Raw genomic sequence first — 25,487 nt, 5'->3', positions numbered from 1 at the left:
ATACCTTTTATAATGATTGGTTGTAGGTTTTGGAAATTATTTATTTCTCATGGATTTTTAAACCAATTGAACAAGATATACCAAAGATTTACCTATTGCCACGTAACCTTTCTATCCTATCATTGAGTGTTTGTTTCCACTGTTCTTCTGAGATACTTTGTGCCCATTCTGGTATAGAGTTTTGGGGTAGAGCAAAATTAGCCATTAGTGACATCACCTAGAAAATAGTTAGAAAAAGAATAGATATAATAATATAAAAAATAGATAAAATAAAGGTTGCCTGGAAGAGATCGCTATAAGCGATAAGGCCGCCTTTGCATACATTATTTGTTTTTGTATCTAATCATTCTAAATGTATCTTCTTTTTTGTGTGCAATAAACTTTTATAAATAAATAAAAATAAATATAATATTACTAGATAATATACTTTCTTAATTTATTAGGGACTTTATATTATAACAACTACTGACTGAGGTAGGGCACAGCAGGAATTTCCTGCTCAAAATATGGAGCAGCCCGACTGGAGTAGTACCTCGACCTTACATAAGATCACAGCTAAATAATATTGTTTTCAAGCAGTATTGTGTTCCTGTTGGTGAGTAAGGTGACCAGAGTTCCTGGGGGAATTGGGGATTGGGTCAGCAACATGCTTGCGATGCTTCTGGTGTTGCAGGCATCTATAAGCTACAGTAATCTATTACCATCAGGTGAGCCGTACGCTAGTTTGCCGACCTAGTGATATAAAAAAAAAATAACAATAAGTCGAAAAGCATTAACATTAAATTGTGCTAGTTGTGGTTGCCTGCAAATGAATGAGCATACTGTGACAGTAATTTCTGTATATTTTTTTGTGAATCATCTGTTGGCAATTCTTTAAATAAATAAGTGGTAGTACCTGCTGTGCTCTTTCATTGTTCATTTCAATAGGGTCATTGGACCGAGGAACGCTCCATACTTCTCTTGTTAACGCATTTTCCATCGGCTCTATTGAAGGTACATTGCTAGGTGGAGTTTCATTTGCTTCATTGCTCTAGAACATAGTTATAATTAATTGTTTAAACATCAATTAAAAGAAGTATTCTAATATAAAAAAAAGTAAAAAAATTACTTCATGCTCTTCCTCACTATCTCGATCTGAATGTATTAACTCCGGACCTTGTGGTAAAGGTTCATAACCGAAATGGTCATTATTTTCATCATCGCTTTCGTCGTGATTGCCGTTTGCCATTAGGTCATGTCTAGGAGGTGGTATTAAGTTTTGTGGAGAATCGTCAGGAGGATCTGGACCGTCACATACCATTTTTAGATAAAATACTAACGGGCGAATATAGTTACAGTATAGGATTTTTTAACTAATTAATTAATTCTTAGGTTTAATGGCTTTCAGTTATGCCCACAGATTAAGTGATAGGTAGTTACTACGCGTTGTGCTGTGGTGTTGTGCCAGGGGAGCACTTCAATATAGCTGTAAAAGCAAGTTATTTTACTCTTTGCTATATAGGTTTGCAATTTTCTGTAAGTATTACTATACTCTGTGTTTGCAATGCATTTTGTCAATTGTCATTTCACATTTGGCAATTATAGTCATCATATAGGTAATATAATAGGCCCGTTTTGACACTTGTCATCGCGATATTAATAGTGAAGTAATCATACGAGTCGGTACTCTACTCGATACTAACGATAGTTCGATTCAAGTTTGTGAAAGTATTTGATCGATTTCAATATGTAATGTAAAGTGCATTGGATGAATGCACTTTATGTATGAGAAAGAAAATATTCTCAAACTTTCTCGAATATCCTAGAGCCTAGCTCTCTGAATATATAAGAGCCCGGTGTCGTCCGCCAGAGTTACTTCGATTTGAACAGCGAAACGGGCGATTTCGAAACGAAAAGGAAAGAAGTTATCTGTGAGCCTTTATTTTGAAGTATGAGTATGAGATGAAGTACGTGTGAGTATTTTTAATATGTGTTTAATTAATTCTCGATTTAGAAGCGAAGAAGAAAAAAGTTTTCTGTGAACCTTTATTGTGAAATATCAAATGTGAGTATTTTTAATAGTGTGTTTAATTAATTCTAATGTTTTTTTTTTTCCTTTTCTTTTAATTGTAATTTCCTTAACCTTCAAGCAGTCGCGCGATGTTGAATTGATGACTTCTATAGGGGGCGTTCAAGTATTACGTAACGCAAATTTTGAAGATTTTTGACCCCCCCTCCCCCCATGTAACGCGCAGTAACGTTTTCCTGTACCCCCCCCCCCCCTAAACGTTACGTAACACCCAACTGACCATTTTTATCCAAATGTCACATCTTTTTTGAACCAACTACCGGAAAGTCGCTAAATTACTTTTGTTATTGTTCTAATCGCGTTTGCGGTAGTAATTAATGAATAAAACATTAGATTTCTAATTCGCAATAGATGCGTATTTTATTTATTCCTATATTTATTTAATAAATAATCGCACATACCTAATAAACATTTACTAAAGTTTCAAATATATATTAAATTGGCTCAAAGTCCTAATAAACTTACACTTAACAATTCAGTGAGGGATTCCCCGTGAGTTGCCAACTTGGGAGAGCAAAATAAAAATATCGTACAATACAATCGGGGGATTCCTCGTAAACCATAAACGAAAAGGATTGCCAACTTGGGAGATTTTAATACCCTAGTTTTTTTTATTTAAATAAAATACATGTTACGTAACGCGTTGTTCAAACCGCCCCTGTAACGCATCGTAACGTTTTACAAGACCCTCCTCCCCCCAATTTGCGTTGCGTAATACTTGAACGCCCCCATATACTTTTGGCCGTAAACAAAATATCGCGCGACCGCTTGAAGTTTAAATAAATTTTTTCTTTGTCTCAACGTAACCTACGTCTACGTAACAATATATTTGTCTATAAAATGTTTATTTAATTTATATTTTACACAATATAATGCCTAGGCGTAAAAGAGGAGGAGATCTTGCCAGTTGTGCAGCGAAGCGGCGGAAACAAAAAGAATATCGACGAAATGAAACGGAAGAAGAGCACAAAGGACGTTTATAAAATCAATGAACCAGAATGAGCACCCTGATAAGCAGAAAAAGCGAAGAAAGAAAAGAAAATAAAAGTATTGAGGAATCGAGAATTTTAAAATTTATATATATACTAGCTGACCCTGCAAACGTTGTTTTGCCATAACGCAAAATTTCAAATATAACCTTGGACAATAAAATGAAAAATGTTGTTTATAAACAAGTAGTGTAAATAATGAGAACATGTTTTCAATATTTTTTTTACTTTTTACGTCATAGTTTATTTTTTATTTCAACTACCATGTAATCTCATATCAACACCCTAGTGAAGCCGGGTATCATAGCTAGTGTAATTTTTAATTCTTTTATTATTTCTTACAGTTTCATTCTAAGGTACATTCTAGGGTGTTTCTCTAAAACGGACCGTCTCCGAAACGGGCCTATTATATTGGCCGCGTTCCATAATGCGCCCGCAACGCCCGCAAAGCTTATTCTATCGTTCCACCTAAGACCCGTAGTCGTCGCGAGCGATCGCCCGACGTCATAGGTGACGTCAATGTTCACGACCACATCGCCCACAAAATATAGGTGGGACAAAGTTGGCTTTCATCAAATCGTGTCGGGAATTTTAAAAAAACAACTGTCAATGTCAAATTGTGAATGTTATCTCACATTCAGTTCAATCCATGTCAGGTAATCCATGTTGCATTCAGTTTTCCAATCTACGCGAAATATTCACTCACAGCCCCCACAGCTGCATGCTTTCACCATGCCACCATATTGCGAGTACACAGCTGATACCTGACACTTGACAGCGCCCAAATATCCGTTCCTCTTTTAAAATTCGCCCACAACGACTGCGTCATTTTTTACGTTAGTGAAAAAGCAATTTCTGCGGTCGTGATCGATGGCACTGTGGACCTTTTAGGTGGAACGCACCCATTGTGATAAATTATTATTGTCACCAATGTCGTTGATTGTCTTTTAGAGTTGCCCTTAAGGAAAGCTTAATTTTCACACTCATTAAGCCATATGTTAACTTCAAATATTTTTCTACACGTCTTTTAATTTTTTTTAATTTCATTTCGTAGAAAGAAGGTAAGAAAATAAAATATATTATCACCATCGCCCTACTGAGGGTGACTAATATTTCTCTATTATTATTTTTTGTACTATTGTTCATTATGCCCAAAACAAACATTTCACTTGCTATATTTTAGAACTGAAACCACTATTCAAGAATAAAAAGTCAGGCAGTACTGTGCCTTCGACAAAAAAACTTCCCAACTTGTTGTCACCACGCCTACTTCACGATCACTGACTTTATAATATCTATAAAGGCTTAGAATATACACACCGATCAGATATTAATGTATGTAATGTGTATATTCTAAGCCTTTATTCTACTTGGTGAAAACGTAAGATCAGGAGATCTACATTCATTTCACCATCATTGCCTAGCAACTTATTGCTTTAATGCTGATTTTGAATCGCTGACAATATTTTCTTTCAATAGTAATAGTTTGAATCAACAAAGTGAATCGACAAAATAGTCGTTATCTATTTTTGATTCTCAAGAATCAACCTTTTTTTGACTTTGAGGGTTAACTTAAATAGATTTATTACTCGACGGTTTTGATTTGTGACACAATTTATCGCTACATTTTATCGATACATTCTTTAGAACAGTCTGTGAAGTAAATAGTCTGTGCCATTTTGGCTTTTTTTTTGTGTTCTCAGTTTCTCAAATGTCAAGAACTTGAGAATAGAGAAATTCTCCTTTGTACCACGCGTTCCGTATTGTGTACTTTGTAGTGAAGTTATTAATTGTGAGCGTTTATAGAAAACGAAGACAATTTTGAAAGTTGAAAATGGCAGAAACAATGCGACAAACCGTTGCTACGATATTGAAAAGTATTGAAAGGTATAACCCAGCTAATCTTCAGACACTAGAACGTTACGTGGAAATGCAATCGAAGGAAAACACCTATGACTTGGAAGCTAATTTAGCCGTCCTGAAACTGTATCAATTCAATCCCGAAAAGTTCAATCCTGATATCACGTGTCAAATATTACTGAAAGCCCTCACGAATTTTCCCCATACTGATTTTACTCTGTGCAAATGTTTACTTCTGGAATCTGTTGTAAGTTCAAAGGAACATTAAGTCGTATTTTTATATTACAAATGTTACTTTAGTAATACATGGAGTTATTAATTTATAGGTTGAAAATGAGACTATATCACAGATCAAATATTTGGCCGATATCTTAGAGCAATGTGACTTTGCACAATTTTGGAATAGAGTACATCAGATGCCTGAACTCTGTAATCGCATCAATGGCTTCCATGACTCTATTCGCAAATTTGTCTGTCATGTTGTAGGCATTACCTTCCAGACTATTGATAAAAACAATCTGGCCAATCTTCTCGGAGGAATTGATGGTTAGTATTCAAATTATTGAAATCTTGGTAAATAAAAAAAACTTCAATTCAAGTATTTGTTGTATAAAAAAAAATCTTTAAATGGAATTGATTTTGTTTTGAAAAATACTGAATTTTAGTAATAGGGCTTCTTATTCTGTAGCCTTTACTCTCGATATTGGTGGAATTCAGAATTTTTAATTCCTTGGAATCTGGCAAACTGCTTGTGGATGCACTAGAGCCCTATGAACAGTAGTGAAATTTAATTGGAAGCCCTATTACATAATATACAACTAATTTAACAAATGTATTATTAATTGGTATGATTTTATTTTTGTGTTACCCACACATTGGGAATTCTAAACATTTTTGAATATCATATCTAAAATCAACCGGGTACATCGTTCCATAGCTTAATTGGCTAGAGCACCGACACATCAGTCGGAGATGCAGGTTCGATCCCCGCTGGATTGGTCGATTTTTGATATGATATTCTAAAATGTATTATTTTTAAGATAATCACTAACTACAAAGTATTATCTACTTATACTTTAATGTTTTCAGATATAACATTAAAACATTGGGTTAAAAAATATGGTTGGCGTGATGAAGGTGATCTTATCTTCATAGCTAATCAAGATGAAAATATTAAGACGAAGAATATTACTGAAAAAATTGAATTTGAGCATTTAGCTCCACTGATGGCTATTTTGTAAAAAAATTTAATTTATGTACAACAATAAATTAATTTGAGATTTACTTTTTGTACAGATTATTTCTAATTTCTTTCATCATCATCACATAAGCCTTTCGCAGTCCACTACTAGACATAGGCCTCCACAAGTTCACGCCAAAAATGGCCTGATGTTTTGCCCATAGTCCCCACGCTGGGCAGGCAGGTTGGTGACCCCAGGGCTGGCTTTGTCGCACCAAAGATGCTGCTGCCCGTTTTCGGCCTGTGTATTTCAAAGTTGGATGGTTATCCTGCCATCGTTTGGCTTTTTAAGTTCCAAGGTAGTAGTGGAACTGTTATCCCTTAGTCGCCTCTTACGACACCCTTCATTAAATATTTTATATTCACATAGTATATTTTCATAAAAATATTTCTATGAAGTAACTGGCATTTATTTACTTTTTTAGTGAAACATGTTCTATCATGTACCAAGAAAAGATTTAATAAATTAATGTAGAAAAGCATTGTAAAACACAAAAGTACTACAATTTTTAGGTAGAAGTATTGTAAAAATATTTCAAATACTCTACTTATACTTTAGTGTCCGCATAATAGGTTTATATTTTTTGTAAAAGTGATATAAAATCACGTTTATTAAACAAATGAAAAAGAATATTTGTTGCAGCTAGTGTCTAATATTTTTATGATAGAATAATAAAAAAGCAAACTTCTAACTATAATTTCTTTTATTTACAAAAATTTAAATAACGATTCAAAAAATGACTTGATTCAATAAAAATATACAACAACGTAAAGAATATAAGATTTTGTGTAAAGATATTTTTAGGCTTTCTTGCCATGACTATAGCCAAACTCCTTCCCTCCTGCATGTCCCCCTTTCTTGCCATGATCGTGATGGTGGGCATGATGTTCTTCGTGACCATGGTGCCCTTTATGTCCCTTATGGTCTTCATCATAGTGTCCCTTGTCATGTTTTCCTTTCTTGCCGTGATGCTTTTCGTGATGACCTTTCTCATGATGACCACCCTTTTTGTGATGTCCTTCCTTATTGTCGTGATGACCGTGGAAGTCTCCATGCTTGTGATGATGACCACCCTTGTGGAAGTCATCATAGAACTTATGTTCCTTATGGTATTCATCTTTGTGAGACTTGTGGTGGAAACCGGTAGTCTTTGAACCCTTCTTGTGACCTTTTTTATGTCCAAATTTACCTCCTTTATGGCCATGTTCTGCCTCATGGTGTTCCCCGTGATGATCATGTTCGTCGTGATGTTTCTTTTTATGTCCACCATGTTCGTCATGGTGACCTTCATGATGATGTTTGTCATGATGGCCGTGATCTCCTTTGTCATGATGATGATGCGACTTGTATCCCTTTTCTCCCTTTTCACCTTCATCTTTGTGGTGATGTGCGTGATGTTCCTTTCCACCGCCTTCTTCTTTATGACTGCTCTTCGCCTCTTTTTTTTCGGTTCCAGCAGGAAGTTGATCCACGGATTGTTGTAAATTTGAGTTTCCTACTTTTTGTTCTTCATTTTGTACATGGCGTGTGTTTACAAGTATAATACTGCAGGTTAGCAGCACGGCAATAAATATTTCCTTCATGTTTGCTGTGAATAAATTTGTGTTAAGTATAAATCATCAATGTTAAAAAATTATTAATATTTGGATTTAATTTTATTGTCTTACCAGAAGGTGTAGCTGCGCGCTGATCTGGGCCCGTTATGTTATAATCGTTTCAACAGTTTGCATTTATATTGATAAAGTCGCTTTCATCTGTTGTCGATTACAGAGTGATCTTTAGCAATAACATTGCTGTAGATTTCTGGACGAGTGATTTCGTCGGTTAATGTGACGACATCATTTTTAGTTAACGGTTGAACAAAATTAGTTCCGTTACAACGCCTATTATATTATAGAGTGAATTGATTTATTATGAATACATTTCATAAATAAGTACTAATTAATATAAATACTACATGAATTTTAATTTGACGACGCGTTGGCGCAACGGTCACAGCACTGGTTTGTGGCTGTTGCACTGGCGGTTGCGGGTTCGATCCCCACATATGACAAACATTTGTATTGGCCATAGAGATACTTGCCGTGGTCTGAGGGTTTGTGCTTGTGTATTGTGTGTGTCCGGACCCCCGAAACAGGACATAACTACTTGGGGTTGTTGAGTGTGAAGCGTTTAATTAATTAATTAAGTTAAATATCTGAAAATACTAAATCTAAATATTAAATAACGCATTTCGTTTGTCTGCGATGGACTCCTAAACTACTTAACCGATTTTAATCGAATTTGCGCACCTTGTGCAGTTTGATCCAACTTGAAAGATAGGATATTTTATTTTGATATAATACGTAATTATTATATTAATATTATACGTAATTATTATACATGTATATGAGAAAAAAAAAATAAGGCGCTACGAAGTTCAGCTAGTAAGTAATAAAAATATACTGTCTTAAACAAAAACCATAATTATAATATTCATTAAAATTATTTATTTACAAAAGTACTGTAATAACAAAAAAGAAGTAAACAAAGATTATAACCTATTTGTGTCTTAGAAGGAGTATGTCTAGTGCTTTCCATGATGAAATCCCCAGTGCTTATGGTCCTCATGGCCGCCTTTCTTTCCGTGTCCCTCGTGATGGTGGTGGTGTTCTTCATGACCATGATGTCCTTTATGACCCTTATGATCTTCATCATAATGATGCTTATCATGATGTCCCTTTTTACCATGGTGATGTTCTTCATGACCGGAGTGGTGATGACCTCCTTTTTTGTGATGACCGCCCTTTTTCTCGTGATGACCGTGGTGTTTGCCGTGCTTATGATGTTTTCCTTCTTTATGGTGGTCATCATAGAAGTGGTGGTCCTTGTGATATTCGTCCTTATGGTACTTCTTATGGTAACCTTCAGTTTCTTCACCTTTGTCATGATGTTTTTTGTGGTGATGTTTTCCACCCTTATGGTGATGTCCATGCTCATGATGCTTACCGTGATGATCATGTTCATCCCAGTGCTTCTTATGACCACCGCCATGTTCGTGATGATGACCGGCATGATGATGTTTATGATGTTCATCATGTTCACCTTTGTGGTGATGGTGGTGTCCTTTATGACCCTTGTGACCCTTTTCACCATGTTCATGATGATGGTGGCCATGATGTTCCTTGCCACCGCCTTCTTCATGATGGTGTTCTTTATGATGACTTGCAGCAGCCACCAGGTCCGATTCGCCCCGGCCGGTCTCGCGGCCTGAGCAAACGACTAAAACACATCCTAAAAAGGTAAGGGCGACAAGCGTCCTCATTATAAAGTTTTTATTCGGTTACTCTGTTTAAGGTTTTACCACTGGGACTGAACTGACTTGCTACCGGTTGAGAGGGCATTTATATAAATCATTAAAGTAGTTGATTGCAGCTGGTGAAATTACCGGACAAGGACGCAGATCAACTGTTACGCCCATAGCATTTGATTATTACGACATAAAACGCACTTTATATTATTTTAATAATAATATCATGCGAAATTAAATAGTTTCAAATTAGTAATCAAAGTAGGTAGTTAACTGCTAAAAATTCCTGTTATATCTCATCTGTAACATCTCTTAGCATTTTACTTGTAAACGATTGTAAGATATTTAAAGTAACATGCATAATTTAGTCACCAGTAAAGCTATAACAATAAAAGCTATACTACAATGCTATACTAGTTTTATTAGTGTCATATAAGTACTTAATAACTACTGTGTCGAAATTAATGTGCAAAAAATAATAGAAAGTCGACATACTTGAAACAACAGCGATATTATTATAAACAAAAAAAAATTAAAGTTCTATTTCTGTCATTACGAATAAGTCTATTGATATATTCAAAAAGCTAACCTTGCAAAAAAAGTGTACTTAATTACTTATGTACGCGCACGTATTATATTATAGTTATACTTTATTGACTATCTACCTTAACGTTGCCTAACTTCTTCTTCGTTGACTAGCTAACTTCAAGTCTTTTTGAGCAATTTACTCTCATCATTTTTCCATAAGGCGCAAAAAGAAGTATAACTTAAAAAAAGAAAATACTTAAGTATATTTTTGCGACAGCTATAAAGGCAATGCAACGCGTTACAATAGAGACGATGACGTATGATCTTGTATTATAAGATCAGAGACTTGTAATTAAATACAATAAAAAGTTAGGTAGATACTATTTAACCGTCTTCAAAAAAGAAGGGGGTTCTTAATTCGAGTGTATTTTTATGTATTTTACCTCAGATCTTTTCACTGGGTGGATCGATTTCGATGATTCTTTTTAACGTGATAACGTCTTATAAGGCGATGAATACCGTCAACACGCATGAAAAAATGTCACGTTCCGCCTGACCCTGACCGTACAAGCGATAGAGAGGTACGATCGGCCCAAGCATTGGCTTGTGAAACATTTAGTTCGAATAAATAAATGTTGATTCATCGAAAAAATTGTAATTTTCAATTAACTCCTTCTTTGTATTATAAAAAAATAATGATAATTCAATAATAATAATTTAATCAATTTACATACCTACCTATGCAACTATTCATCAATGTTTCTTTATCACGTAAAACTATCATCCGTAAACCGATTTTACAGACATCCAATTTTTTTTAATCGAAAGGTGGTGCTTGTTATGTGGTCTCACATACATACATAAAAAATACAGTCGAATTGAAAACCTGCTCATTTTTTGAAGTCGGTTAAAAACAGTAGATTATAATCCACTTACCGATATTAAATATATTAATCAAAGTATGTGTCTCGATGTCGAATCAAGGGATGTGTCGATGTGGTAAGCCGAAGAGATAATTATTTCTATATTTTCTAGTCACAAGGTGAAGTGCAAATTACCTTTTTGATAAAAATAACAATAATATATTTTATATTTCTTATTGACTTATCTTATTTACTATAATAATAAAACTACTTTTGGAAACTAAGCGTAGGCTATGTTTAACAAATTTGCACAACATATTTTTGTTTATTTAAAAGCGAAAAATATAGTGGACCGTGCAGAGAGTCAATCGGAGAAAACCATAAACTTTTCATAGAAACAACGTATGTATGAAAAATATAATTAGTTCATAGAATCGTTTAAAATTACCAGATTTGTTAAGTTTCATTTTAGAATATCAGGTAATTTCGATATTAAAACTTTGCCACTATATTGTAGAAGGCGTTAACGTAAATGAAAATAATTAAAGGTCAGCAATAAAATTGTTTTATACAAAAGACACAGTGTAAATAAATAATAAGTTTCCGTAATCATTTCGAGTTCTTAAGAGTTCCGTGAAGTTTTTATGAAAAGCCTTTAGGAAAAAAAAACAAAGTTTTACTTTATAAAAAGTTTTTAAGGGTATCGTTTTGGCGTCTACATTGATAAAACAATGTACGAAATTTATATCATGCTTATATAAAAACTAAGACTAAAACAAAAGTAAGTATGACTTTTGAAAATAAATAAAAGTGAATATGAATGAAAGTGAGTATTATTATTTAAACGATTACAGTAATAGAAATGTAGGTAGTAGTTTTTATCCAAACCGAATTAACTTGACTATTTTTATTAATTGCAATAAATATTTTATACAATTTAATCCAACTCACGGTTTTTGATAATAACCTATTAAGAAATTCTTTGAGATCGTAGCAAATATTGATACAAGATATCACGTTCAAATAATAAAAAATCAATCTTTGAGGTAACATTTTTTGTGGAAAGGAGTATGTATCCTCAAAATTGAGAAATAAGGTTAAATTTTAGGCCTAAATTTGCAGTTTTTACTCAAATTTACAAAAGTATCAAATGAATGTATCCTACTATGTAATCCTTGTGTATTCTGATATTATTGTTGGACTCGCACTTAGTAGAAAAAAATAATATTATGTAGGTAATTCGTTTGTGAAGTTTCAGAATTGTGTACTTTTAACCCACAGTATAATTGTGATTTAATATTGCTACAGAAGTATTCAGAAAAATCCATTTTGATTAATCAGCCATCACGTCATATGTTCTACATTGTATTGTAGCCGATTTATTATTATACTAGTCTTGTATACTTATAATGTTAATAAATAGGTTTTCTCTTGGATTACAAAAGCGTTTTTGTTCAAACGTAAAAGAAGACTGCTGTTATTATTTTTTGTACAATAAAGCGATAGTACACTACGATTATATAAAATAACAAGTAGGGCCTTTTATCTCAATAATAATTATTAAAGATAGAAAGAAAATAGTCAGCATTGAAATTTCAGGTTTAATGTTTAATAATTACTGTATAAAACATATGAAAAATAGCAATAACAAACTTCATAATTGGCAACAAAAATTCATAACAATTATAGTTAAATATAGTATTAATGTTTTCCATGATGGAATCCCCAATGTTTGTGGTCTTCATGTTCGCCTTTCTTGCCATGATCGTGGTGATGGTGATGATGTTCGTCATGTCCGTGGTGACCCTTGTGGCCATGATGATCTTCATCGTAGTGATGCTTGTCGTGGTGTCCGTGTTTGCCATAGTGGTCTTCATGATGTCCGGAATGATGATGACCACCTTTCTTGTGGTGTCCTCCTTTCTTCTCATGGTGTCCGTGATGGTGTCCATGCTTGTGGTGTTTGCCTTCATGGTGATGACCGTCATGGAAGTGATGGTCCTTGTGGAAGTGGTCCTTATGGTGTTTCTTGTGGTAGCCGTCGACCTTTTCCCCTTTATCGTGATGTTCATGGTGACCATGTTTTTCACCCTTATGGTGGTGACCGTGCTCATGATGTTCACCATGGTGGTCATGTTCATCCCAATGTTTCTTGTGTCCACCACCATGTTCATGATGGTGATCCTCGTGGTGGTGTTTGCCATGGTGGCCCTCATCGCCCTTGTGGTGGTGGTGGTGTCCCTTGTGGCCCTTGTGTCCTTTACCGCCATGCTCATGGTGGTGATGCTCGTGGTGATGATGCCCACCCCCATGTTCGTGTTTGCTGGCGGCCACGGCGAGGTCATCCGCCTCGTACGCGGTGCACGCCACCGCCACACATAGCACTCCTAACAATATCACCACTCTCATGATAAGGTATTCTTGGTCGCTCTCTATCGGAAGTCCGGTTGTAACTAACATCTGAATCGCTGATTGTCTATTTTATATCAAAAAGTGATCTACTGCGGTGGAGAAATATAAGTATTCCGCAACCGTCTAGCGGTACTGGTTCACGGACAATTTTTTAGTATTAATTCTGTGTCTTAAATTTGTATTACCTACATATTTTATGTTTATTTTATTTTATGTATGTTTATTTTATTTTCTTTTTATTTACAGTAGTTTTAATTTGTGTCATTCAGTAATTATCTACCATAATTTTTGATTTTATACCTTTTCATGTGTAAAACTTATTTATTATTGAATCTTGGATATCTAAAGATGACGATTTAAAATAAGTTAATTTTTTTGAATGAAATAAATAGTTGTTTCGCTACGCTACGCTTCAGCCTGTAATATCCCACTGCTGGGCTTAGGCCTCTTTCCCCATGTAGGAGAAGGGTCAGAGCTTAATCCAATACGCTGTTCCATTGCGGATTGGCGGATATATTCCCTACTATGAGTAACGATCGCTATCAGGTGTACATGATAACAACCGGGACCGACAACTTAATGTGCTCTCCAAAGCACGGTGGGGATTCCCGCAAGGACTGCACAAATATCCAGACCACGACCCACCATACAGATGTTTGTCATATGCGGTGATCGAACCCACAACCGCCACCGCAACAGCCACAAACCAGTGCTGTGACCGTTGCACCAACGCATCAAATAGTTGTTTAGTCATTGTTTTCTAAATTTTACTGTTTATATTTATATGCACTTTCAATGAATATTCAATAAGGTGACACATGTGAGAACTTAAGCGGTAATTTCAAAGAACTTGTACTTTCATTGAAATTCATTTCTATTATAATCAGATAGTATTAATTTTTTTTTTCCGTAAAGTTAAACATATTCGTAGATCTCAATTGATGGTTGTTGATTGAAGGCGTATAATCCTGAACCAATCGTAAATTATCTGCTTAGTGGATTCTTTGAAAGATCGCTATTTGGTTAGCGTTAAACAATTCTTCCGAGCGACTAAACTTGTTTAATGTACTCCCTTCCTGCATACGTCCTCTAACATTATCTCTGTGTTTGCACATTCATTTCGATTACACACGCCTATGAGTATATCGGAAAGGTTTTTTTTAATAGTAAAAGATTATGACAAGATATTAACTATATGTGAAATTGAAAATGATGGATGTACTTTTATTCTTTCAATTTATTTTTTTATAATATTTACTATATATCTATATGAGTGATAATATAATTCTATTGTAATTTTCTTGTTTTGTTTGTTTCCAATAAAATACAATTATATATTGTCAAAAGCTAATTACTTAATTTATGTTGCTTAAATATCATATCATATATACATTTTGGCTTTATACAGGTTTACATTTAGTTGATAAAATTTAACTTACAGTTTTAAGATATTCCACGAATACCTATGAGTAAACTTTACGGGCTCTACGCGAGCTCTATAGTACTCATGTGTATGTATATAATACATATGTATGTATTATTAAATGCAAAATTAGGTTAATAATTTATCTTTAATATTTCTTTTTTTGTTGGAAAGGAGATATCACAACTGTGGTACTATGATAAGGAAACCAGGATCTGATGATGGAATCCCAGAGAAATCTAGTGCGTTTGTTGATTTTTTTCCTCTACTTACGTTGTATTACTTGTCGATGTAATTGAAGTCGGTTTTTTTCGTTTGCGAGCAAACACTTATTATATATTTCATACGTGTTTAGTTAGGTATATATTTTTTATTATGTACTGTATTTTTAATAAATATGTTTTACTGCAATTAATATAAGTAAGTACTTGTGTCATTGTGACTTTACAGTTTGACTAGCCCTGGTGGGTTCGATTGCCTCTTTGTTTTTTATATATATATATATATATATATATATATATATATATATATATATATATATATATTAATGTATGTTCGAGGATAACTTTGTCGTTTATGAACCGATTTTGATAATTCTTTTTTTGTTAGAAAGTAGATATCCCTGATGTGGTACCATGATAAGGAAACCAGGGTCTGATGAGAGGATTCCAGAAAAATCGAGGGAAACTCGAAAATTCCCATAACTTCTTACTAGGTGTAACGATTTTGATAATTTTTAATTTAATCGAAAGCCGATGTTTATCATGTGGTCACATTTAAATTTCACCGAGATATGATTACAACTTTTGGAGTAATCTTTGATACTGCGTATTTACTTGACTAATATTTCGTCTACCTACGTTGTATTACCTTTTTTTTCTTTAATTGATTTTAGGGACTCTTGTCCCACAAGGACACGCCAGTCCCATTGTAACTTTTACAAAGTAATCGCAACACGCACAAAAAACTTAAACAAAAATACCTCAATTACTAAAATCTAGTTACATAAATCAAATAAAGGATAATTTCTAAAAATCAAAAATCATTTTAGCAGAGTTTGATAAGGGATCCGCTAGAATATTTTGCACCGCCCCAACATCGAACGAACAAAGTTTTAAGTTCCTAAACAATACTTGTCTCTGAGTCTGCAATTTGATACATTCCATCAACAAGTGATATAAATCTTCTTTAGTTCCACATGTATCACAATTATCCAAAACTTTTTGATGAAATATATCCCGACCTAAGACGATGAGCTATTATAATATAAAATCTATTTATTTTGTAATGGTTAAACCAGTGCATTGTTGTATTACTTGTCGATATAACTGAAGTCGGTTTTTTTCGTTTGCCTGCAAACACCATTATTATTCAGGCTATGATGAAAAACGGCGTAACAAAACGCCAAATATGTATATTTTTTTAAGCTATTCTGATGCGTATATTCTATGTTAACAGAATAAGTTATTTCAACATTCATACTTATGTCAGCGACTTTAAAAAGATCGATTTTGCGATTCAGAGGTTACCTAGATCTTAAAGTCCATTGACCGCGTATAATAAAAATTGGAGGCCAACGCTATCTAGTCCATTCTTAGTTTTCTAAAACAACAACTACAAATACTTTCTTAAGGTCAGTGATAATAAGCGGATACCTAAGCAGGTATGTATTGCAGTAAATGTTTTGCTGCCTCTGTGATATACTCTCTCTCTCTTTCTATCTTTACTAATTTATATCTCCATCTTTACTAACTCATATCTCCCTCTCAATTTCCGCTCTTCTCGCTCGATTACACTTTTCGTAACGCTCTCGTCACTCACTCACCAGCTTAGGTAATGCTCAAGTCAAGCATGCGTAAAGAAGTTTTACTACAAAATACCAAAAGGCTGAATGTATCAATCATTTCAAATATATTCATCATCACAGCAGCCTTTCGCAGTCCACTACTGGACATAGGCCTCCACAACTTCAACCATCTGTTTTGCTCATAGTCACCACGATGGGCAGGCAGGTTGGTGACCGCAGGGCTGGCTTTGACGCACCGAAGACGCTGCTGCCCGTCTTCGGTCTGTGTATTTCAAAGACAGCAGTTGGATGGTTATCCCGCCATCGGTCGGTTTTTTAAGTTCCAAGGTAGTAGTGGAACTGTGTTATCCCTTAGTCTCTTACGACACCCACGGGAAGAGAGTGGGTGGCTATATTCTTTGATACCGTAACCACACAGATTAGATATAAATATATTATTTCTATATAACTTTATATAATTACAGAGTTCTTAAGCTACAAAACATACCTAACTGAAAAAGTAAATAACGCTTTAGGTTAAAAGTAAATAAAAATGATCACTTGATTACACGTACCTAAGGTAATTAAAAAAAATTAACAAATTCTTTTTACATTAACCTGCCAATACTTCTTTCTATTTATTCTATTCTTTCTGTCAACATTATTTTAATTTTAATTCCAAAAGGTGGCAAAGAAGCATATCGTCCGCATGATGGTAAGCGATACCAGATGCATTGCTAGCCTGTTGCCAGCCTGTTATCATCGACTTAGTATTGTTAACCACAGGACGACAGCACTACTTGGGAGTAATCTTCTTTTATTGTGATCCTCTATAACGTTGAGGTACTTCTTCAGTCGAGCTGCTCCCAATTATGAGCAAGATATTTCCTGCTGTGCTCCACCTAAATTAGATTATGCGAGAATTAATTACAAATATAAAATGTTCTAGATTTATCTGAGAGATTTTAATGTGCGACCAATAGGGTTCTCCGTAGGATGCCATGTTGGGCTCGACATGGGAATGTCACATAGAGGCGTATTTGGCTCTGGTCGAGGCTATTTTGGGCTATATCAGGTGAGGAAGAGAGGGGTTCAGAAAAATATCACTAAATATAGCAAGGTATATTGAAATATGACGTGAATTTATATTTTATTGAGCGCGCGATTTCTAAAACAAAAAAAAAAAAAAATCTGCAACCTTGATGCCTGCCTAGAATTTTGTATCAAGATGTTTTATTTTCCAAAAATTAATCAGATTATACCTGTATTGACGAATTACTTATTATTACTTTGCATGAAAAATACGCGTAATATTTAGGTATGCGGGTGGGTGGAAGGTAGTCTACTATAACTAAAAAGGCCCCAAACTTAAAATTCAAAATCAATTTTATCTATATTTTTTTGTTAGTCTACATAATATACCATAAAATAATAAATTCTTATTTAATGCAATCAAGACACGAAAAAACCGCGGGAATATCTAATAAATAATCAATGAGTATGTTTTATGATGAAATATCTAAATACAATAGTACAACTTGCGCGTCACACTTGCCCAGTCCCAGTTCAGAGAACTGGGACTGGGCAAGCTGGGACTGCTGCGGTGTAATCTGAAACGACTAAACAGCACAAATATTCGTCACTAATTACAAACTTGGTCACATACAACACTTAGACCTTGGAGTAGAGGTGCTAAGAAAAAAAGATTTCACTTTGTCGTATTGCCTCCACAACGTTCAAGAGATCTGGTATATTTTTTTGCCTAGAGAATCGACATAGGGATTCAAAGGGGATGAAATGTTTATTTATTTAGTTATAAATTGTAAATACCCGATGTTGTATGTATGTGTAATATTGTAAAATTTTCAAGTAAATTTGCTAATGTAAGTGAAACTTTCAAACAATCTAAACTTTCATAATACCTACACTCTATTACATCAGAAATCTAGCTAGGACCTAGATCGGTTCTGTAATTAACAGCATATAATTGAAGAGACACTTCAATTTATTAAATTGCACGATGCATCGTTTTATGAAATACAATGAGTCGATTGTGTTTTATTTCATGAGTTATTAATGTGACATTAAAATAATCAAAAAGTTTATTAATTCAATTCTGTACATGAGACAGTCGACTGATTAGATTACACAACTGAATAAGTTCACGATCGACACGCTTCGCCGAGTGCTTTTCTAAAGGTTCGCTTTCATTAGACGCACTGTTTTCAAGGTAAGATTTTATAATATGATTTTTTAGTTATGATGGACTGATGTCGACAAAAAATATTTAATGTCTAGCGTTCATTATTCTGTAAGAATATAGAGGCGATAAATGATTAATTCTTTTTTCCTCTGTTTTACTGATTTCATATAATTTAATTTTGCGAATTCATTTCTTAGTTTAATGACTTTTTGTTCAGATATTTCATTCATTTCATTTTCATTTCATTCATTCATATTTCATTCATGGTTAATAGCTATTAACAATACCAAAAAGGGATGGAACATTTTGTCAATGATCAGCTACTTTATTGCGCTAATCTATACAAATAAATAAAATTTAAGTGTCTATTTGTAATATTAAAATAAGCGCTTTTTACTTAATGCGTATTGATGTATACATGTTACATATTACAAAAATAACATTTTTTACAATTGTTGTCTGTCTGTCTGTCTGTTTGTCCCGGCTAATCTCTGAAACGGCTGAACCGATTTTGACGGGACTTTCACTGGCAGATAGCTGATGTAATAATGAGTAACTTAGGCTACTTTTATTTTAGAAATTTATTTATTTTATAACTCTGCGAACTGAACAATAACTTTTTTGTTAAATTTCACGGGAAGTCGCGGGAAAAGCTAGTGACACATAAAATTTTAGTGTACTTTATAGATAAGTTTATAGAAAATAGATATCAGTTACTTGTCAAGCACTTCAAAACTTCATATTTACGAGTCTGTAATTCAAGCAAGACCTAGTTTTAACTAAATCCTGTGCTAATACTCTTATAGCATCGAGGGCGTCATACTTACGAGTATTACCTAGCAGATAGTTAAGAAGCCTAGTCTACTACATCACAAAATCCAATTAGACTAACCACGATAATACTATTACGTTTGTAATATTGAGCAATATTCATTTTAGAACTGTTTATGTTTTGTTAAAATATTTTACATTCATATTTTAGGTTTATGCACAATATAATAAATAATAATTCGTCATTTCTTTTTTTATATGAGTAATTTATCATCAAATACGTTCAAACTAAAATTATTGTATTGAGAAAAGCACTACCGAAAGTATGTCAATGTATCTCATCTAAAAGAATCGAGAGACTATCAATAATAATAATAAAAAACGGCTTGCTCAAGCCTTACTCATTCCAAAATAAAATACATGCGATGTAATAAATGTTTGAAAATATACATACAACCTTTTTCTGTATAATTGTAGCTTTCAGGCAGTGCAACATAACAAACTGTTTCAGTTCAGTGTGAGAATCTCAGCTTCTCCTATAAGAGCTTTTTATTATTTCATTTTGGAATATTACTTAAGAATTAAATAAACTGGACTGCAAAAATTCATTAATTATCAAAAATAAAAATAAATAAAAAGGTTTTGTGTATTGTTTTATGCGGAATTAAATATTCTTTAATTTAGTCTTTATTTCGTGAAGCAAGGTCAGGTAGTTATGAAGATATTGAAAATTTTCAACCGACCCTTTTTCTTTGCGGTCCAGTTTATTTCGAAACATTACAAATGACAATATGTCATTTGTAGTAGTAAATGAGTTTTATATAAACTTTATATAAAGAAAAGTTAAAATAAAATTAATCAAAAATATCAAAATATAAATAAATAATTATATATTTGTAACAGGAAAACCGTCTGTGTCGAACCATGTTCTAGCTTTTGTAGGCATTCTTAGGGCTAGAGGGCTAAAGTACCGCAAGATAACGTAGAGCGCACGCCGCGCCGATAAGAAGTACTCGTAAACATGTTGTATAAAAAGGTATTAAGTAAGGTTGCTCAACTATCAACTTATAGATGTTGTTTCACGTAATAAAAAAAGAAGTTTACGTCACGGATACCACGATATAGCTACTTATTGTTGATATTTCGGCCCAATTACAAAGTGAGGCCGCGTGCAGAGAACGTTTCATTGTTATGTAAAATGAAATTAATGTATGAATACAATGCAATGATCCAAAAATCTAATCGATTTTATATTACTTTAAAATTACGTATATTAAAAAAATATAGTATCGTTTCGCACTATTTGCAACACGGTAAGTTAAATATCAGCCAAGTCTAATCGTTAATTTTTTCTAAATGTACTATTCAAATTGCCAAAATGGTGGGGCAATTCGTACATATTGTTGGCACTGGGGGAGGTTAGCCGGGATAATCCAGCCCATTGTTAGATATTTTAATAGTTATGCTCTTTATGTGAACGGTCGTATTAAGTTATACGCGGATAATCGCCGCATTATACGCAGTTAATTTTCCATTGCCTGTATCAACGGGATTGGCAGCTGCCCGTTTAGCGACACAAATCGTTGACATCGAAATACTTATTTATTTACTCAAGTTTACATTTAAAGTTACATACAGAATGATGGAAAAAATGCGAAGACACTACTATAAAAAAAAAACATATATATATATATATATATATACCAACAAATAATCTAAAAGTTTTAATTAATAATAATTGTGTTTGCTCGCAAACGAAAAAAAAAAACGACTTCAATTACGTCGACAAGTAATACGTATATAGTAATATGTCAACGTGAGTAGACGAAAAAAATTAACTAACGCAGTAGTCGTCACGAACGTCACGTCATGACGTCCCCGAACATACATAAAATATATACGGTTGAATTGAGTAACCTCCTCCTTTTTTGAAATCGGTTAAAAAACAAAAGATTTTTTAATGATTATACGAAAGTTTTCTCTAAATTTTCCCATTTCAGAAACTTGTAGTGAAGTTAAAATATAGTTTATTAATATAATCTTAAATAAATAAATAAATAAATAAATTAGTGACTATTAAATGTTATTAATCGTAACGAATGTTTGCAAAGCGATTAACTTTATATTATTCACCTGCGGAGGTATATCGTCTAAGCTATTTTCGGTAGTTATCACGCATCGTCGAGGGTGACCAATATTTACCAGAACAGGACACCGTAAAGATGTTTCCGGTCCGTGAAAGTATCGTATTAACTATTTAAACATTAGATGTGAGGTTTTATCGTGGCAGCTGGTCGACACGACTAATTACATCAATTATAGGCAAACAGAACCGCGCTCGGGTTTCTGGCTCCCACCTTTGTAAATATTTGCGAAGAGTTGCGCCGCCCGTCGCCGCCTTGCGCCTCTCCATCGTTCCGCAGTTATGAGACTTTTCGATAAATTTTATAATCTATTCGATTACTTTTTTTCTTGAATCAACAGTCAGTTAAGTATACTTATTTATTGCGGTCAACTTCAAAAATAACTTAGATATGTCGGGCATTTAAATTAAAACTTTTAAAATATTTAGTACTAATCCTTTTTTTAATATTTGAGTGTTCATTATGAATTTGAAGAAATTCGGTGCTAAAACACATTATAATTTCACTTTTTTAATTTACCTACTCATCTAGACTTATTTTGTCCAACTTCTAACTTGTTAAGTTTAGAACGAAATCATCATTACAGCCTATACAGTCCACTGCTGGACATAGGCCTCCACAAGTTTACACTAAAAATAACGTGAACTCATGTGTTTTGCCCATAGTCACCACGCTGGGCAGGCGGGTTGGTGACCGCAGTACTGGCTTTGTCGCACCGAAGACGCTGCTGCCCGTCTTCGGCCTGTGTATTTCAAAGCCAGCAGTTAGATGGTTATCCCGCCATCTGTCGGCTTCTTAAGTTCCAAGGATGTGGTGGAACCTTGTTGTCCCTTAGTCGCCTCTTACGACACCCACGGGAAGAGATGGGGTGGCTAAATTCTTTAGTGCCGTAGCCACACAGCTACGAAGAACTAGAACGAAATGAACATTAATAAAATAAGTAAAATATTTTACATATATTTTACTAATATTTTCTACATAAAAATATTACCTTTTGTGCCTATTATTTAAAAAAACAAACGAGAGTGCTTTAGACCACACAACTGAAGTAAAACTGCTTTAGCTTCATCTTACACATTTCCCTCTCAACTTTCGTTCGCCTCCTCCGATCACACTGTTCGTAATTCTCTCGTCACGCATTCACCAGCTTACTCTTCAAATCCAGCGTGCATAAAGAAGTTTTACTTCAAAAGCTTAGTAGTTAAATTGGATTAACAGCGTTATTAGCATGTTTTATTCATGTAACAATAATGTCGAAAAAGCAAGTTTTTAATTTAACATACTTACCTAAACACAATTATTACATACGATATATAATCTCTATTTATTTAGTGCCTATTTATTTAATTTTGTCCCATCATGTTTAACCTCGATAACATGTTAATTATTTCATCAGAGATAAATCATATTTCAAATCTTAAATTATTATGTGCTCAGTTCGTTTATTTATACGCTTAATATTGTAGGAAAGATGTCGTGACGTAGCTCCATTAAGATTTAAGTACATTTACTTACATTATTATGTTAAGCCTACCTAACCTAAGTAGTTTATGTTACGTACTAAAATAGCACAGGTATCTTAAATACTATTGTAAGTCATTCTAGATTATTTTTATTAAATTAAGTTATTACTAGCAATACCCGTGCGAATAATTCGAACTAAATAAGTATAATAATAAGTATTATAAGTATATTAATTATTTGAAATTGAACAAAACATTTATCGACCGTCAATCATGGTGACGTTATTTCAAAATTAAAGCCGTCATATATATTATTTTAATAATCTATTAATTTACAAAAATATAAGCAATAGTAAATTTTTTAGTTGTATATGTCGTTAGGGCAAGCAATTATTTATAAAATGATATAAAATGTATGTGTTGTAATTGTGAGGTTTTTCCTAATAATTATGTTTACAGGCAAACGAGAAAAAACCGACTTCAATTATATCGACAAGTAATACAACGTAGGTAGACGAAACAATAGTCAAGTAAATACGCTTTATCAAAGATTACTCCAAAACATAACCAACATATAGCTAAATAACATTTTTTATAATTTTTTTCTGTCTGTCTCTTTGTTTCAGCTAATCTTTGAAACGGCTGGGCCGATTTTAACGGGACTTTCACTGGTAGATAGCTGATGTAATTAGGAGTACCTTAGGCTATTTTTGTTTAAAAAATATATATTTTATAGCTCTACGAACTTAACAATCACTTTTTTGTCAAATTCCACGCGAACGAAGTCGCGGGCACAATTAGTCAATTATAATAACGTGGTAGGTATATTTAGGTGTTGTATTATACTCAACATGATTCCCTAAAAAGCATTTCAAGTGTTGCCATGTTCTTCAGGCATTTTTTACGTTAATCCTTAAGGTATGATTCTACATTTGTTAAAAAGGACATGTGTCATGTGTTGACATGAAGGTACGTCTATTTTAGATATTGTTGTTTCTTAAGCTGCAAAAAGGCGAACACTTCGTGAACGCCGGGGGCGCAACATTCAGCAACTAAGCTTTCAATTTGTTGGTTGTTAGACGATGTTAATCCTCGCGTCTTACTATTGACAATAAGCCGTGTGTGGTGGAGTCTGATTTTAAATGGAATCTAATATATTATTTGATAGGTAACATTCAGAAAATCTCGGATTCTAGGCATTACTTTGTTTTTCTTTTCTTTTGAATTTTTTCTTCACTTTGAAATTTTCGGCACTTGGCCTTTGGGAATATTAGGCGTTGTTGTTTTTATTTTTCTTAGTTATTGTTTTAAAAGTGGGTATAAAACGATGTCCATTATTATATCTACTCGCATTTATAATCATTACAAAATGGTAATAATACGTAAGATAATACGTAAATTAATAATATAATACCTAAGATAGGTATATACCTATCTTACGTATTTTCCTGTGATGAAAGGAGCTGTAAGACTCATAAAAAACTAATTAAATCAGTTTCTGACCCTTATAGGTATATCTAAGTATTTTTATTTACGTAAATACTCGTTTTTAGCATCTACATCTGCGATACCTACAGCCCTTATACCTTTACATTTTTGAATATCATATCAAAAATTGACCGCTCCAGCGGGGTTCGAACCCGCGTCTCCGACTGACCGTGTCGGCGCTTTGCTATGGAACGAATATTATACCTTTATTAAATTAATATGCCATTGTTAATTTCAAAACATTGCAAATGTGTACTTATATAGCTGAAGTAATATGTTTCAATGATATTTTAATTTTAAAAAACGTTAAACAAAGAAAATATATATTTTTTTCTTTTACTGATTTTAGGGATTTTTGTCCTACAAGGACACGCAGGTCCCATTGCAACTTTTACAAAATAATCGCAACACGCAAGGAAAATATATTTGATTCAATAAATTTAAATTTTACATTTGTCTCAAACGGGTATTCGTAAAGTGCAGAGCAGATATAAATATTAACGAAAGGGAGGGATAAAGATTACTATTATTAGTGAGTGTTTGGGAGCGTCGTATTGTCACATCCATTAAGTTGCCCGAGGGGCGGGGCCGCGGCACGCCCCGGCGCACGCCCCCGGCGCTGCCACCCCACACCGCGCGCCGCTCGCCCTCCACTCGAATCACAACGCGACATCTCACTAAAACGATTTGCTCGCAATCGCATCACGCGTTCACCCCATTATCCTATCATTTTAGTTATAGTTATCATAGTCTTTGGTCTCTCGTCCGGTCGCCGCCGTCATGAGAGAACTCCTGTGATAAGTTCTTTTATATCGAACAAAACCTCGATTGACGGAACGTAATCGTATCGTAGGGACTAATCTTGTGTTATCGTGATCAAAGAATGGTCGCAAGTAGCGCGAAGGGAGTATGATGCGGTGCGGTGTTTACGAGAGGATACCGTGTGCGGAGTGGTGCGA

General features: G+C 33.9%; 5 protein-coding genes across 5 annotated transcripts; 1 reads left to right on the top strand and 4 right to left on the bottom strand.

The window, feature by feature from the left end:
* Nucleotides 1–55: 55 nt before the first annotated feature.
* Nucleotides 56–1,504, bottom strand: LOC123655709. The gene is made up of 3 exons (XM_045591461.1): nt 1,109–1,504; nt 896–1,030; nt 56–217 (listed from the first exon to the last, which is right to left on the bottom strand). Exons 1-3 carry the CDS (start codon nt 1,298–1,300, stop codon nt 89–91), a joined length of 456 nt encoding a protein of 151 aa, XP_045447417.1. The 5' UTR covers nt 1,301–1,504; the 3' UTR covers nt 56–88.
* A 3,234-nt stretch (nt 1,505–4,738) lies between these two features.
* LOC123655488 (eukaryotic translation initiation factor 3 subunit K) lies at nt 4,739–6,201 on the top strand. The gene is made up of 3 exons (XM_045591266.1): nt 4,739–5,164; nt 5,244–5,463; nt 6,007–6,201. The coding sequence occupies exons 1-3, from the start codon at nt 4,892–4,894 to the stop codon at nt 6,156–6,158; spliced, it is 645 nt and encodes a 214-aa protein (XP_045447222.1). The 5' UTR covers nt 4,739–4,891; the 3' UTR covers nt 6,159–6,201.
* A 757-nt stretch (nt 6,202–6,958) lies between these two features.
* On the bottom strand, nt 6,959–7,741 carry LOC123656026 (histidine-rich glycoprotein-like). Its single transcript, XM_045591748.1, has one exon. The coding sequence runs from the start codon at nt 7,739–7,741 to the stop codon at nt 6,959–6,961; it is 783 nt and encodes a 260-aa protein (XP_045447704.1).
* Nucleotides 7,742–8,724: 983 nt separating this feature from the next.
* LOC123656025 (histidine-rich glycoprotein-like) lies at nt 8,725–9,462 on the bottom strand. Its single transcript, XM_045591747.1, has one exon. The coding sequence runs from the start codon at nt 9,460–9,462 to the stop codon at nt 8,725–8,727; it is 738 nt and encodes a 245-aa protein (XP_045447703.1).
* Nucleotides 9,463–12,539: 3,077 nt separating this feature from the next.
* On the bottom strand, nt 12,540–13,298 carry LOC123656024 (histidine-rich glycoprotein-like). The gene has a single exon (XM_045591746.1). It carries the CDS (start codon nt 13,296–13,298, stop codon nt 12,540–12,542), a length of 759 nt encoding a protein of 252 aa, XP_045447702.1.
* Between the last annotated feature and the right edge of the window lie 12,189 nt (nt 13,299–25,487).

The sequence above is a fragment of the Melitaea cinxia genome, chromosome 8, assembly GCF_905220565.1.
Source record: "Melitaea cinxia chromosome 8, ilMelCinx1.1, whole genome shotgun sequence".
Lineage (NCBI taxonomy): Eukaryota > Metazoa > Arthropoda > Insecta > Lepidoptera > Nymphalidae > Melitaea > Melitaea cinxia.
The sequence above is the reverse complement of the archived record's forward strand: the minus strand, read 5'-3'. Positions and strand labels throughout refer to the sequence as shown.